The 14,661-nt window shown below is 33.0% G+C and overlaps 1 protein-coding gene across 2 annotated transcripts; it reads left to right on the top strand.

Moving 5' to 3' along the window:
* The first annotated feature begins 527 nt into the window (after positions 1 to 527).
* Positions 528 to 14,273, top strand: APC4 (Transducin/WD40 repeat-like superfamily protein). 2 transcript variants are annotated; one of them, XM_085671562.1, is made up of 20 exons: positions 528 to 826; positions 948 to 1,039; positions 1,138 to 1,249; positions 1,494 to 1,585; positions 2,125 to 2,208; positions 2,840 to 3,079; positions 3,836 to 3,916; positions 5,119 to 5,270; positions 5,411 to 5,571; positions 5,651 to 5,751; positions 5,828 to 5,902; positions 6,532 to 6,711; positions 8,599 to 8,681; positions 8,748 to 8,846; positions 10,067 to 10,171; positions 10,694 to 10,835; positions 11,007 to 11,234; positions 11,340 to 11,492; positions 13,356 to 13,437; positions 13,884 to 14,273. In XM_085671562.1, the coding sequence occupies exons 2-20, from the start codon at positions 971 to 973 to the stop codon at positions 14,225 to 14,227; spliced, it is 2,583 nt and encodes an 860-aa protein (XP_085527688.1). In that variant the 5' UTR covers positions 528 to 826; positions 948 to 970; the 3' UTR covers positions 14,228 to 14,273. The 2 variants fall into 2 exon arrangements, with proteins under 2 accessions (XP_085527688.1, XP_027915419.1); XM_028059618.2 differs by having other exon boundaries at positions 534 to 1,039; positions 13,940 to 14,181.
* The last annotated feature ends 388 nt before the right edge of the window (positions 14,274 to 14,661 follow it).

Genomic DNA, 14,661 nt, shown 5'->3' with positions numbered 1-14,661 from the left:
ATTAGTTCATATAACTGTAGCATTCTTTCTTTTTATTATGGTAAAATTAGGAATGTTCTTTTTATTTTTGTTTATGTATTTTTTAATTTGCTTATTTAATCCTCATAACTATATAACTATTTCCTTTTGCTCTTAATGATGGAAAATTATTCATGAAGTTCTCGTACATACTTTTTCTTTTAGTTTTGTTCTGAAAAGTAATAGTTGGTTGACACGGTTTTCTTCTTTAAATTCAAATGACACGTGGTATGTGAGGGTCCCAAAATGATTGTAAGGTAAGAAAGTACTAATTTCTTTTTATTTTAATTTATATTTAGTTTGTATATTTTTAATTTGCTTATTTAATCCTCTGTATAACTATTTCCTTTTGTTTTGATGGTGGAAAATTATTCACGAAGTTCTCGTACATACTTTTTTTTTTAGTTTTTTTTTTCTTCTAAAAAGTAATAGGACGTTGACACGGTTTTCTTCTTTAAATTCAAATGACACGTGGTATGTGTGGGTCCAAAATGATAGTAAGGTAAGAAATACTAAGAAAAAGAAGATTGCAGTGAAATGGGAGAGCGGGAAGGGAACTTTTCGAGTTCGTAGTTGGGAGAAGGGAATATAATTTTTTTCGCAACCATAATGGGATTAGGGTTCTTGGTGGGAGTTCGCATAGCCATTTGAAGGTTGGTCTAGGGACGAAATTTGAAGGCAACAGAGTTCACTGAAATTGCGTCTGGAATAGTTCGTGCACTTGGAAGAAAGGGCAGTGGTGTGGATTTTCATTTCGGTGTTGCATTGGCGAGGTTTTGTTCGTCGATTTCGGTGGTGCATTGACGAGGTTTCTGTTCGTCTGGTCTTAACCACCCTCACTTCACTGTTTAGGGTTTTGCTTCACTCACGCCATTCGCACTTTACTTCCGTCAATTTTGCTGAATCAGTCTATATTTCGAACTTAATAGGAAGCTCTGTGTTTCCGTTAGCCATGGAAACCGATGAATCCTCTCGCGTGCTTCCCTTCCAGCTTCAATTCGATAAACCCCTCGCTTCTCAGGTTTTTTCAATTTAACTTTCACATTTGTGTCACTGTTAAGCTGTCTCCATGCTGTTTTAAAAGCTTGTTTGATTTTATGAACGACTTTTGAATCATAGATCACAATCGCGGAGTGGAATCCGGAGAAGGACTTGCTCGCTATGGTTACCGACGACTCCAAGATCCTGCTCCATCGTTTCAACTGGCAACGCTTATGGACCATAGCTCCAGGTCTGTCTTTCTCTCACTTGTATTCTTCTGTTTATTTGATTTTAAATAGACGGTGAAAATTGCTTATACTTGAATATGCGGTGTTTTTGATGCCTTGTGAAGTGCTTACAATTTGGAAATGCCTTGAAACGATAAGCCACCTGTTGTTCTGGCTTTTTGTTTGGAATTCGAAGTTATAGTCGTGTACTAAATGCTGCTTCAACTGCTTGCTTCGGTGGTAATGGAATGCTTCTTTGTCCTGTAGGAAAATGCATCACATCCTTATGTTGGCGTCCTGATGGAAAAGCAATTGCTGTTGGGCTTGACGACGGGACGGTGTCACTGCATGATGTTGAGGTGGGTGCTGGTTTTAGTTTTTCTGTAACTAATCTTTTTAGTCAGTTGTTCTAGATTTTTTTTTTTTACTAATCTTTTAACTGAGGATCAAGGCTTCTACTTGTTCAAGATTACTTTGGTAATATGGTTTTTGAAATTTGGTAGTTTAACAAGTAAGCGATTGGATATTCTTCTATCCGAGGAAGGTTTTAGTAATTCTGTTGGTTTCTTAGCAGGATGGGATGCAATCTTAGAATCGTGTTTATCTGATATATAAAGTGACCGTAGGTTTCAAAGTTGGGTAGAATGGATTTTGGTATATTTACTTGTGAATCGTTGAATTTAATTGAGATAGTGTCCAAATTAATCTTAGCCATATATTTTGCATTGGAACATGTTTATGGTGAAAGGATTTTGAAGATTAAAAATGCAGGCCCTAAGTGGATCAGTTCATTTTTAATGGTGCTTTTATTTCGCTGTCTGCGTGTGGATAGAGTTTGTGGTTTATTTCCTTTTTTTATTTCTGTAACATAACTAATTTTTATATTTTCTATAAGCAGAATGGAAAGCTGCTAAGAAGCTTAAAATCACATTGCGCAGCCATTATATGTCTCAACTGGGAGGAGGAAAGTCAGCTAATTACAGTATGTTTTTTTCTCTGTGATGGCTACTCTTGGTATTTAGTTTGGTTGATCAATTTTGATTCAGAGGAATATCTTGAAGATACTTGTTATCTACTATAATATGGTTTCTATGCATACCTTTATTTAGCAAAATCGAAGTGAGATATGATGCTTAGGCATGTGTTAAACTATGGATATCATTTTTTAGTTTGTTGATTCAATTCTCGTATGCTCTAAATGGAAAATAGTTAGTTCTTGTGATTTAGTTGGTAGTATTAGAGTTAAGAATTCAAAGAATCTGTAAAATAAATGGTGGAATTAAATAAAAAAGATGCAAGAGGTACACAATGTCAACTTTAGACATCAATTCCATTCTTTTTGTTTATTGTTTCTCATATTCGTGCAAGATTATTAAAACTTATGTTCCAAACTAAAACACGGACACATTATGTCTGGAAAGAAAATATAGCCGAGTACCATCCCACATCAGTGTTTCTCATATTGATGCTGTTGAGTGGTAGCAAAATTGAGAGGATCGGAGAATGAATGTCTTGACTATACTATGAAGGTCTTGTATATGATGAGTCTGGATGATTCTACTTCATTTTTCTTTTCATCTATCTTAATCTTTCCTCCCTAATTTTTCTTCTAGGATGACCATGGTCATACTTCTAAGTACGAAGATAGAACCTCTCGTTTCTTTCCTCCTGCTCCAAGAGTTCCTCGGATGCCAGGATTGGTGTCTGGTGATAACGGGTTCATGGATGATAGTGAAGATTCATTTCAGGAGCTGTCAAATTCTTCTCACCAACGATTCAACATCCTATGCAGTGCAGATAAAGAGGGAAATATTTGTTTTAGTATATTTGGCATCTTCCCTATAGGGAAAGTTGTAAGTCGTTGTCACTCAGAAATTAGCATTTTTTTCATTATATAAATTAATTTATGAGGTGTGATGGGGAATGACATCATAGGCTTTTGGGCTTGTGTTAGTTAATATATTATTTGTTTACCATCTCTCCTTCCAAGCAGTTTAGTTTTTGTTTTAAATCATACTCTGGGAACCTACATGACTGTATGTCAAGATGGGAAGATTATGATTTAATTGTGGTTTAATCTGCAGCCATAATTAATATTTGATTACTAAAGTGACTACAAATGATCTCTTAATTAGTTACTATTGTAGTGTCATTGATTCATGTGGACCCAAGTCCTGTGATATACTGTTTTCTGTTCATATATTTTCCTTATTGGTTTGTGAAATTAACATGCGTTTTTACTGTGAGAAATTTATTACATGGTTGAGATTTTAGGGATTGACAGATGGACTTGATAGAGGTGGGAATGCATATTTTATTAGCCCGATTTTAAATAATTGTGTATGGCATTAAAAAGTAACTTTACTTTGGTGTAGTATTAGATATTACTTAATTAACTAAGAAGATATTGCTAATGACATTGGAAGATAGGATACGTTACCTTTTGTTGTTTCTTCTGTGAAAGCCAATAAAATATTCAGAGACAAAAACTCGTAAAATAATTAATACTAAACTAATATCCAGTTAGGCTTGTCTGTTTCTTTATTACCTTTATCTTTTTTGCCTTTCCTTAATTAATATTAGATCATCTTGTGGTTGTTGCCTTTCAGAACATACACAACCTCACTTTTCCTACTTGCCATGATGGTGCAGAAACAACTAACAGAGTTTCAAATGCTTCTATACAGAAGGTAGATTCTCTTTATTTTGATCACTGAACTTCATTTGCTGTTCCAGTTCCATTTCGTTGGTGACGAAATATGGAAAACCCTAAACTATATCTTGATGCTTAAAACTAACTAGTTGATTAATTAACATCCTAATGTGCATTTTAAAATTTTGAAATATGAGAAGGGCAAATTAAAATACAGTCAAAGAAGTAGAAGAACTACATCAATAAGTTTGTATGAATGAATGCAATGATGTTTGAAATTCTGCCAAAAGATTAATGGTAAATTAGTGAATCTAATTCCGCTCTCTCGATCTTATGGTCAAAGAGGAGATTCCATGTTCAATATATTGATGCATCACTCATGAAATGAATCAGTGAAGAAAAAATATGGTTCATATATATTTTGGGTCTCTATATTAACAAGTTTTTAATAATTTTTTTTCATCTCTGTCGAATTTGAAATCACTCTTCATATTTTCGGTGAATTTTTAGTGTTTGTCCTTGCAGAATATTTTATTTTATTTTCATCCCTCTAAAATTTTTAACGCACTGATTTTAGTCCTTGATAGTCATGTTAAGATAGATGAATAGCATTAACTTTTCAAATTTTTAACAGTTTTTTAAGGTGATACATGTAGACATTATATTTCCACACTAGTATGTGTAATTTGGAATGGTGAGTTAACCTTTTGTTCAACACCTAAATATTTAAATAGTGTCATAATACTAGGCATCTAAAGTGGTAAATTTCAACTTTAGAGGGACCAAAAACAAAGAAAATTGTTTATGGGGAGAAAAAATCAAAACTCACTTTATGAGATTAAAAACATATTTGAGTAAAAAATATTGAGCCTTCAACTTACATAAGTTAATTAATGCCTGTCATGAACCAATTCCTGAAAAAGGCTTGAGCTTTAGGTGAAGCAGCGTGAATGGTTCTATATTTCATTACTAACTCTGCCTTTAATGTAAGAGCCTTTTGTGCTTTAAGTGTAGATAATGAATAAGCCTCCCTACCTTGTGTCATAACGGAGCTTTTTATCAGAAGAATGAAGATGGTTAGGATCAAATTCTAGTTTACCCAACCCAATATAGAGGTTCTAATATGTTGAAAAAAATAACTCCCAAAAGCATAAGCTGATGGATAAAGGCACATGACTGGTTTTGTTACATTCCCCCTTGGAACGTACTCATGGAAGCTGTGTTGTTACATATCACTAGGTTGCGTTATCAAAAGATCTCTGTCGTTTGATAGTAATGTGCTCAGGGGACCTTGTTAAAGTTGGTGCTGACTTGGGAGAAGCTAACATGGCTGGGCACAATGAGCACGGTCTGCATTGCTTAGCCCTGAATACTACTATATTTTGGAATAGGTAAAAATTCTTTGAGAAATGGATGCTTTGCTGTTACATTCTTTTTCTTTGTAACATTTAAGACCTTTTCCCTTCAAGACAAATGCAAATGAATTCGGCATCTTATTTCTGCAATTTGATCCCTTCTATCTTTTTTACAGGAAAAATGAGCTTCATCAGGTAGCTCAACAAGCTTCTAACATTGAGGATTTGACTGAGGTTGTTCGCACATCATTATCAGTTATGTGTAGGCAGTGGTCTGATGCCATGAACACATTTCAGGAGAAATTTAGCTCTTTGTCTACTCTGATTATAAATCATGGTAACTGAATTAGAGTTATGGAATTTGTTTTAGTCATTACACTCACTTTAATTTACTTGTTTCTGTCTTTGATTACTAGGACTTGATTCCTCACCCCAAGAGGAGTTTCTGAGCCTTTTGGGTGGTGCAAGAACTAGCCCACCAGTTCATCAGTTTCTCGTTAACACTCTGGGAGAAGTGGTATACTTGCAGTCTTATTTAGTTGCATTCGTCTTTGTGGATGTAGTTTTCATTCAGCAACTTTTTTTCTTTACAGGGTGTCAAGCGTATTTCAAAGGTTCTGTCTGGTGCAGGCAAAGAACTTCAACGCATTGTCTTGGACCACCTCCAGGTAGAATATACAGCAATGTCTACCAATAAGGAGAAACATATTGTTTGAAAGCAAATATTTTAAAATTTGTCATGGCAAACAGCTTCCTGTTGTAGTCTTTTTCAAAGACAATGAGAAGATTTTTTTTTTCTTTCGTCTATAACTTTTCTCCAAACCTCATTAATGGGTTTGAGCTACGTTGTTATTACCTCCTACCATGTATTAACAAAGTAGGCAAGTCTGCTCCTATCACAATGATTTAGGACTTCAGAGGCTTCAGTTTGAAGGGGCTTAAGTTCAATGTTGTCTGGAAGAATTGTGATTGCAATTATAGTTATAAAGGTCCAGTTTTGTTGTCACACAGGGTCCTTCATATAATTCACTGACCTTTGTAGAAGAAAATGGGTAGCTTCACTTACTTTAATAACATTAACAGAGGGCATTACCATGAGATCAAAACGCAAAAGGTGGAATGGTAGTGTATTGAATAAATTGTTAGGTGATATAAAATTCATGCTCATTCATGTAATAGCCTGAACTTTTACTGTTCCATTCTTGACATGGTACTAGAAGTTCATTACTTTTGAGTTTATTCAGTGTTTGTAAACACTTCACTTAAGCTCTCATGGAAGCTTAAATGTATTTTTCAGCCTGCCGTCGAAGTTATTGGATTCAGAATAGGAGAACTAAGAGGGCTTTCAAGATGGCGAGCACGCTATCACAGCATTGGCTTGGATGAATCACTTATTAACAATGCAACAGAAAAGGCTGGTATGCTACTTGTACAAGTTGAACGATTTATGAGGGTTCTTTCATCTGTTGTGCAGCAGGTGTGCCTTTTTTGTTTTAAATGAATCTTGTAGAGTGTAGCTTTATTTTTCAATTTTAGCTCTGTTGTTATCATGGCCTTTAAATTGTTATCAGCTATATATTTCCATGAGAGCTACAATAGTTATTCAAATTCCGTATATCATAGGTTTTAAAAATGGATCAGCCAATATGACCTGAAGCTAGTTAGCTCACTAGATCAGTAAAAAACTGGTGGCTAAAATCCAGTTCAAAAATCTGTATTTGAAAAGGTGGTGGTTTATTATTATTTTTATTCATAAACATTTTTTAAATAACCAAAGGTTGAGTTTTACGTATGTATTTCTATTAACTATTTATTATGAGTTTTTTAAGTTGTAGGACTTGTAATATGATCCTTAAAATTTTGCATAACTTAATCTGTGATAATTCTATATTTTATTTTATCACTTAATATATTATATAAAATTAAAAGTATATTTTAATTATTTCTTAATGAACCGTGGTTCAACCATTGAATTGTCTTCATCGGTTTAATTATTGGTGTAGTTTCAAAACATTGCTGCTTGTGGTTCTATTATAAAAAATCTATTTATTGACTTCTAATATTTAATTATTAGGAGAAATTTGGTGGAAACTCAGGAAAAAATGGACAAAGGGAAGAACTCAAATGTCAATATTTCAGTTACTCTTCAACTCTAAGATTTAATTACTAGAAAAGTCTTGCGACCATTCCAATATATTCCCAAGTTAACTGAGGCGTGTGGGCCAGCTTAACTGCCAAGCAATGTTGTTAATATCTGTTATAGCAATGCCATAATGCAATAACGTGGCATTTTTTGACCCCTCCACAATAGGTAATTTGTGATGGGGTGCTCACTATGGCAGGGCCAGAAGCTACAATGGCATGTTTATATGGTAAAATTTTGTCCTTCCACACATATTCTGCCATTCACCATTGCTTCCTAGTGCCTATTTGGGTATCCTGTGAAATAACAAAATTACTTTTATCTTCAATAGGTTTAAGTATCTCTTGACTTTTCTTTACCCACACTTTTTTGTGGGTTCAATGTGATGGTAGGAGCTAGAAGAGCCTAATAGAAAGCCCCAAATAAACATCAGCTGTCATTTGTTAAATTGGGAACTCTAAGGTAATATGCATATGTATTTTTTAGATAAAACAAATCCCCAGAGGAATAGGTTGTTCGTATAATTTGATGAAGTTCTTTGGTCGTAGTCATGTAGTAACTTTGAACTTCTAATGATCGAACTTCTATCAGTTAACAGTCAGTTTTGAACAGATACCAGAATAAACTACTGCGAGTATACTCATTACTTTAAATAGTAAAAGAAATAACACAATCAAGGAAATCTGGTGACTTGAGAAGCAAGAAACAAAATATTGGAACAAGGTCAAGTGCAAAGCCAGAGCCTAGAGCTGTGGCCTTAGGGATTTTTGGAATACTAAGGTTAAACATAGTTTTAGAAAGCCAAAAGGTTGTTTGAATGAAGTGTCAGTTTGCTTGTATTTGAATACCTCGTTTTTGGGAGGTATTTTAATATACGTTTAAATTTTTATTCCTTGTCAGAAGCAATTTTTTTTACGGAAATGAGTGCATGTGTTTGAAGTGGTGAAAATCTACGTATTATGTTATCACATTTTTACTTTTATGACACTATTTCATATACTGTGCTTTCTGAGCATGTAATATTGTGGAGGATAGGATTCGATGATAAGCTTGTGTGACTGGATTTTTTGGAATGCTGGAACACTTATTTGGATTTCACTTGTCTGCACAGAAAATAATGTTTGAAAGATATCAACGAATTCATTTTTTATAAAAGCCTATTATATCTATTATTTTGATATTATTTTTTTAATTTTTTTTCCTCTTTACATTTTCAACCAGTACTCAAACTTCTTCAACTGGCTATTAAAGTGTATAAAATTACTCATGTCAGAACCAAGTGACCAGCTTCTACCGTATAACAGGTTCGTTTAAACATTCCTTAATGTTATGAAAGATGATTTTGTCTGAATTTATTTTTGGTTTTGCAGTGAACTTGTTATTATATTCTTGAAGTTTCTATACGAACAAGATCCAGTTAAACAATTGCTGGAAATATCTGAAACAGAATACGAAGTTGAAATTGATTTGTAAGTTTTGGTTTTCACTTCAAATTCTCTTATATTTTTCCATTTATTATCAGTTTCTGTGGGAATTAAGACGGCAGTTTTTTCTGCATGTAAATAATGGCAATCCTTAATATCTGAAACAGAATATGAAGTTGAAATTGATTTTGTAAGTTTTGTTTTCTACTACAAATTCTTTAATATTTTTCCATTTATTATCAATTTGTGTGGGAATTAAGACGGCAGTTATTTTCTACATCTATAACAATATATAAAGGGGATTCCCCTTTTTGTGTCCACTTTTCAAAATACCGATTTTACCCTTTAAATATAACAATTTATTAAATTTTAAAAAATTGACCGTTACTTTTACAAACTTTTTATAAAATCAGATGTCTCTGTTTCTTCTCTTCTTCTTTATTTATCAATGGTTATTCTTTTATCAGTTTTGATATATTTTACTTTATTTTTAATAAATATAATTTTAAAATATATATTAACTTAATAATATTATAATATTATCACCTACTAATATAATATCACGCATTTTAAAAAATACATACACACAGGCGCGATAGCGCCTGTGTTACGCTAGTATAAATAACCATAATCCTTGTTTATAAAACAACCGATTTCTGAAGCAGTTATTTTCTACGTATAACTAGCCTAACTGTCCCTGACTATCAGTTCATATTGTTGCTGTCTGCTGAAAAATCAGTCTTGTCCCCAAGGCTGACAGTTGGAATTTGGTTCTTCCACCACACCATCTTTATCCACGGCAATAAAATTTCCTTCTTCATTTTTGTTTAGTCATTCATTCGATCAGTTTTGTTCTTAAAATAAGTATTTCTGATCTGAAATAAGCAATTTTTTTTAAAAAACCACTTATTTAAGAGTCCCATGGGTTTTTCTTCTCTAAAAAAAGCTGAGAACTACTTCTAAAATAATCAGATTAGACAAACACAAAAACAAATAGAAATCTGTTTATTGTATTTTTTTAAAATAAGCACAAAAAATTCACCCACATTACTCAAAATTAATTGTTCTTTTGGCCATTGATGTTAGGGATGAAAGTTTTCTCCATGCTTAAAGCATGAACCCTTCTTGCTTTTCCTTTCTATCAATTATTGGTATGTTAAATGGTTCGGTCCTTTATTGCTCTCTGCTGAATTTCACTGTTCACCCTCTGTTCTTCTACCTTAGAACACCACATATGAAGTTCCTTTATTTTTTGCTATATTCAGGGAAACAATGCAAAGAGTTAGAGAATTGGTTCAGTTTGGGGGATTTTCAGACACTGAGTATCTAAGGAGAACATTGGCTAAAGAATTTCAGCTGATGGAACTAAGGTTTTTCTTTTTGCCCTTTTATTCCTTCTGGTTAGGCAATACCTTGTTTCTGTTTATCTTAACCTTCCATTGCACTCATGAACCAAATTGGTGGATCTATATAGTGCTTAAATCGTTATGAATGAAATTGCAAAATGTATTGAGAAATGTCATGAACAAAACTATCGTTTTTTTTTCTGTGAATATTTTTTCTTATTCCATAGTGTAAAGAAACACTTAATTTTTCATAGTTATATTACTCTGGGAGGTTAGCGTATATGACTAATGAAGCATTATGACTCATACAATTTATTGCTCTACTGGTTTAGACCTGAGCTTGAATGCATACCATCTTAAAATAGTTTCATCAAAAAGATTCTCTTCAAAAATTGATTTGCCTAAAAGCTTTCACTTATCGCTTGGACTCAGCAGAAAAGATAATAAAAGTCAGGTCTTTTAAATTGCAAACATATATTTTTAGATTGTTCTAGCCATATCACTATATTTCTTTCAGATTTACATTGTGACGTCATTGTCTTTCAGCTTTAAAGAGGCTTTTCAAATGCCTTTTACCACAATATCAAGAAAGATACTTTGTGAGGATATACTACCATTGTTTCCTCTACCATCTTTGCCAAAATCATCTTCATCCATGAGAATTCCCACTTCAGTATCATATTATGAGGTACTTCACAGAATGAACATTTTCGATGATTCCTATTAATCTAGTCAGTAAGAGCAAGAGGTCTTTTTTTTTTTTTCCTTATGTCTGTGGTCATTTGAATTTAATGTCGGTTGGTTTCTAATTCTATTATAATTCTGTATTATTTTCTTCATTTCGTGCTTTTTGATGTAGGATTTTTCTGGAGCTTCTGTGTCACCTCAAACTGTTCAAAACCAGTTTATTGATTATGTATCTTTCCAAGTACCTGATGAGTGTTTCTCAGATATTGTAAATTGCATATGTATAGTCAGAGGATTCATGCATGACTCCCACTGCCTAAAGAAGGGGTGCAGTTCGTTGGAAGCGGTGCTGTTACATGTTCCTGTTGATTATCAATGTGTGGATCTGTCTTTGTATAAGGTAACGAGAAAGTAAGAAGTATTTCATCATACAGCTTTTATGGTCTCAATTTTAATGTTCACAAATCTCAAGATTTATCCTTTCATTTTTTAATGTTTAAAACAGGATAGTCAAATTGTCTTGTTACTAAACAAAGTTACTAATACATCAGAAAGTGCTGGTGATGGTTGTATGATGATTCTGCAAGCAAGTGATCTACAGTATATCTCTATGTCAAGATCTGCTTATATAGATGTCTGGAGATTACCAGAACTTAAGGTAAGTTGTCCTATATCCCTTGTTTTCGTTGTCTATGGTATAAATTCGTGATTTATGTAACCAATACTCTTTTTTCTAATAACACTTATTCTTATCTTTGTTAGTTAAGGTCCCCTGTATCTTTGGTGCCTAGGCTTTTCTCATTTTCTTTTTGATCATCCTATCTGAATATATCCCTGGAAAGCTCACCTTTGGCTTGTGCCAATAAATACTGAATAGAATTTATGAAAATAAGAGGATAAGACAAAGTAAAACATGTAGTTGTATAGAAATTACAATTAACCAAGCCTAGGAGGTAATAGAGATATTTCAGAAATCAAGGATCAAGCGTGTGATGTCCAAAATAAATTTCCTCCTAAGGTGGGAAAATTTCCCTTGTTTTGAATGTCTTTTCCTTATAGCTCTTTTACTCATCAAAAAGGCAAAAATGAAAACGAAAGAATAAAAAAAATTAAGGGTCTGGTTGATTAAAGAAAAAAGTATTTTGTTTTTTTTTCTGTTTCTATAAATAATTATGAAAATGTCACATTTTTCTTGTCTTCAAATATTTTTGTAATTGTGTAAAATAAATCTGATTTTTTTCATCTTGTCCTACATCTTTGAAAACGAGAAACAACATAAAAATAAGGTGACACTTTTGTAATTGTTTGTGAATAAAATTAGAATAAAAAATGTCTTGCCAAACCTTGCATATTGTAATATGTTGATCTTCATTCTTCAACTGTTTTTCAATTGTTTTTTTATACAAATCTTAAAACATTAAACGAAGTGAAAAGTAGGTTATGTTTTTGTAATTATTTGTGAAAACAGAAAGTATCTCCTCAAACCGAAAAGTATCTACTAATTTAATTTTAAATCATCTTGTTATCATCTTAATTTTGTCTGTCAGATTCAATGCATGCCATAATTTTATGTTTTGCGTGAGCATTTACAAGTTCATTCTGAACTAACTTTATTTTGTAAAATTAATTTTGTGGTATTTTAATGAAATCAATGATCATCTTAAGATGATGCTAGAGTTTACATTCTGGTTGAACCTCTAAGTTGTTTAGCTACCCTGTAAAATAGCCTTTTTATTTCCAATAGTCAATATCGGCACCTGGCTGTGGATAAAAATTGTCAGCTAGCCAAGTCTAGATATGCTGTATGTTGAAACCCAGGCCCATGCCATTTGCACCCCATGTCCCTGACAAGTGCAGTTCATCTGACTGTCATTTTGCCATGCAGACAGTCTGGTTTGGTCATCTGAGCCACCTTGATTTCTTTTGAGCATCAGTGTTGCTCCCTTGTGATTGCAGCCACTTAATTGTTGTCTTGCGTTGAGAATTCGTCCAATTCTAAGCTTGGGGACTTCCTTTGTTACTATCAAATTCATCTCAAAATGTTCCCGGCACATATACATTCTCAATCCCTCTTGCTAAACCATTTGCTGATAACAAACATGTGCAGCGGCTGCACTATTGGATGACTAGTTTTCGCTGAATTTTATCAAATCCACTTGAAATTGGCTGTATGAGATAAACACAGGCATGGAACAAGTATTGGACTGAAAACCTGCTTAGAGCAGTCTCGTAGGCCTATCATATACATAAATGTTGTCAAATGTTTTCCCGTAATTTTGAAATAAAAAATTATAAGATCTACAAGATATTCAACCCAATTACCCTAGTTATATAATAAAAGGAAATAATTACTGTGAAATCAAACCAAATGTATCACAATTTCAGACTCTATCACGTAAAATCTGTAATCTTATCATAATCTCAAAAATTACCATTAGTTAATATCTGTATAGATATCTCCTTAAGGTATTTATAATTTTTATATTTCATCATAGTTATGTTTTTGTAATTATGTGTCTAGGATTCTGTTGCTTACTTGCATATTGAGGATGAGAAAGCTCGCACCATCCCACATTCTGTAGTTGCTCCCTTGGCAGTTAGTGGTGAGTATTCTCTCTCTCTCTCTCTCTCTCTCTCTATCTATCTCTATCTCTCTGCCGATGGTTAAAATGCATTAATTTTGTAAATAAACCGATTCTACTTAAACCGCAGAATATCTGCCCTAAGTTAAATTTCATGCAGTATATTTGTTTTATGAATCACCATGTAGTGCGTCTTGATCTTTTGGTGCAAATATATTAGGGGTACATTACAATAATCAAATTTAGGAAATTAACTAAATGTCAGTTCTGATATAAATATTAATCAAGTCCCTGGAGAATGTTTATTTGTAATCAGTCTTTGGTTAACATTATTTGACAATATTCAGAGGTACAAACGGTTCTTCAACATAAATGCCTTTTGAAAGTAAAACTTCTGATTTATATAATGATTATCGTTGCTAATGTTTTCCCCCTCCTTTAAAGAATCTTTGATTTTTATCTTCTAGATGGTTATTGTGTTAATCTCGGTATAAACTGCACCGAACCCTTTTATCTTGGACAGCATCTAGAGGCGTGGCTTGTGTATTCGCCGCAAGAAAGCGTGCTCTGGTCTACATTTTGGAAGAAGATGAGGATGAGGTCTCGGATGCAGAATAATTCGCCAATTTATTTTTCCTTCGTAACCATTTTGTACTTTTGTTTCGGCCAGGTTGTAATCATTTTCCATTTTCTTAATGGTCCGAACTCTGTTGTAGAATATCCATGTGTTATTAGCGTTCATTTTAAAAACACTAAATTAACTAATTATTTTGTGATAATAGTAAACAGTTCAGCCCAAAAAGTAAAATAAGAGGGACCGGAGTAAATAATCGACAGTACCGGTTCGTGAGAGGGAAGCATTGCTCCATTTTCATCTATCATTCGTAAATGAACTAAATGTGAGGTTTGGTAATGAAACGGACATTAAACTTAAATGCGACATATTTAAGTGCAATAATTATCTCACTTTTAATGCTTTCATTTTGCAATTTGTTAAATAGATTTCGTTACACTTTTGCATTATTTTCCTTGCCATTACATTGATTAGTGTACGAAATGTTGACATATAGTCTTTACCTTTTAACTATAGATGATGTGAGAAAATGTTAACACGTCATCCTGTTATGTGGATTAATAAGATTAGTGAAAATGTCCACTTTTATTTTATCAAATAAATTCTTATAATTACTATTAAATTAAAAAATATGACTAAAATTTTCAAATTATTTTTTAGAAAAGTAATCA

This window comes from Vigna unguiculata, chromosome 3, assembly GCF_037176805.1.
Source record: "Vigna unguiculata cultivar grain cowpea cultivar isolate G323 ecotype 2 chromosome 3, ASM3717680v1, whole genome shotgun sequence".
Lineage (NCBI taxonomy): Eukaryota > Viridiplantae > Streptophyta > Magnoliopsida > Fabales > Fabaceae > Vigna > Vigna unguiculata.
This window is presented reverse-complemented; position numbering and strand designations above follow the sequence as displayed.

Coding starts and splice junctions, on each gene's coding strand:
- APC4 (XM_085671562.1), top strand. CDS start 971: ATGGAAACCGATGAATCCTCTCGCGTGCTTCCCTTCCAGCTTCAATTC. Junction 1,586..2,124: donor TGTCACTGCATGATGTTGAG/GTGGGTGCTGGT, acceptor TTCTATAAGCAG/AATGGAAAGCTGCTAAGAAG. Junction 8,682..8,747: donor CAGCTTCTACCGTATAACAG/GTTCGTTTAAAC, acceptor TTGGTTTTGCAG/TGAACTTGTTATTATATTCT.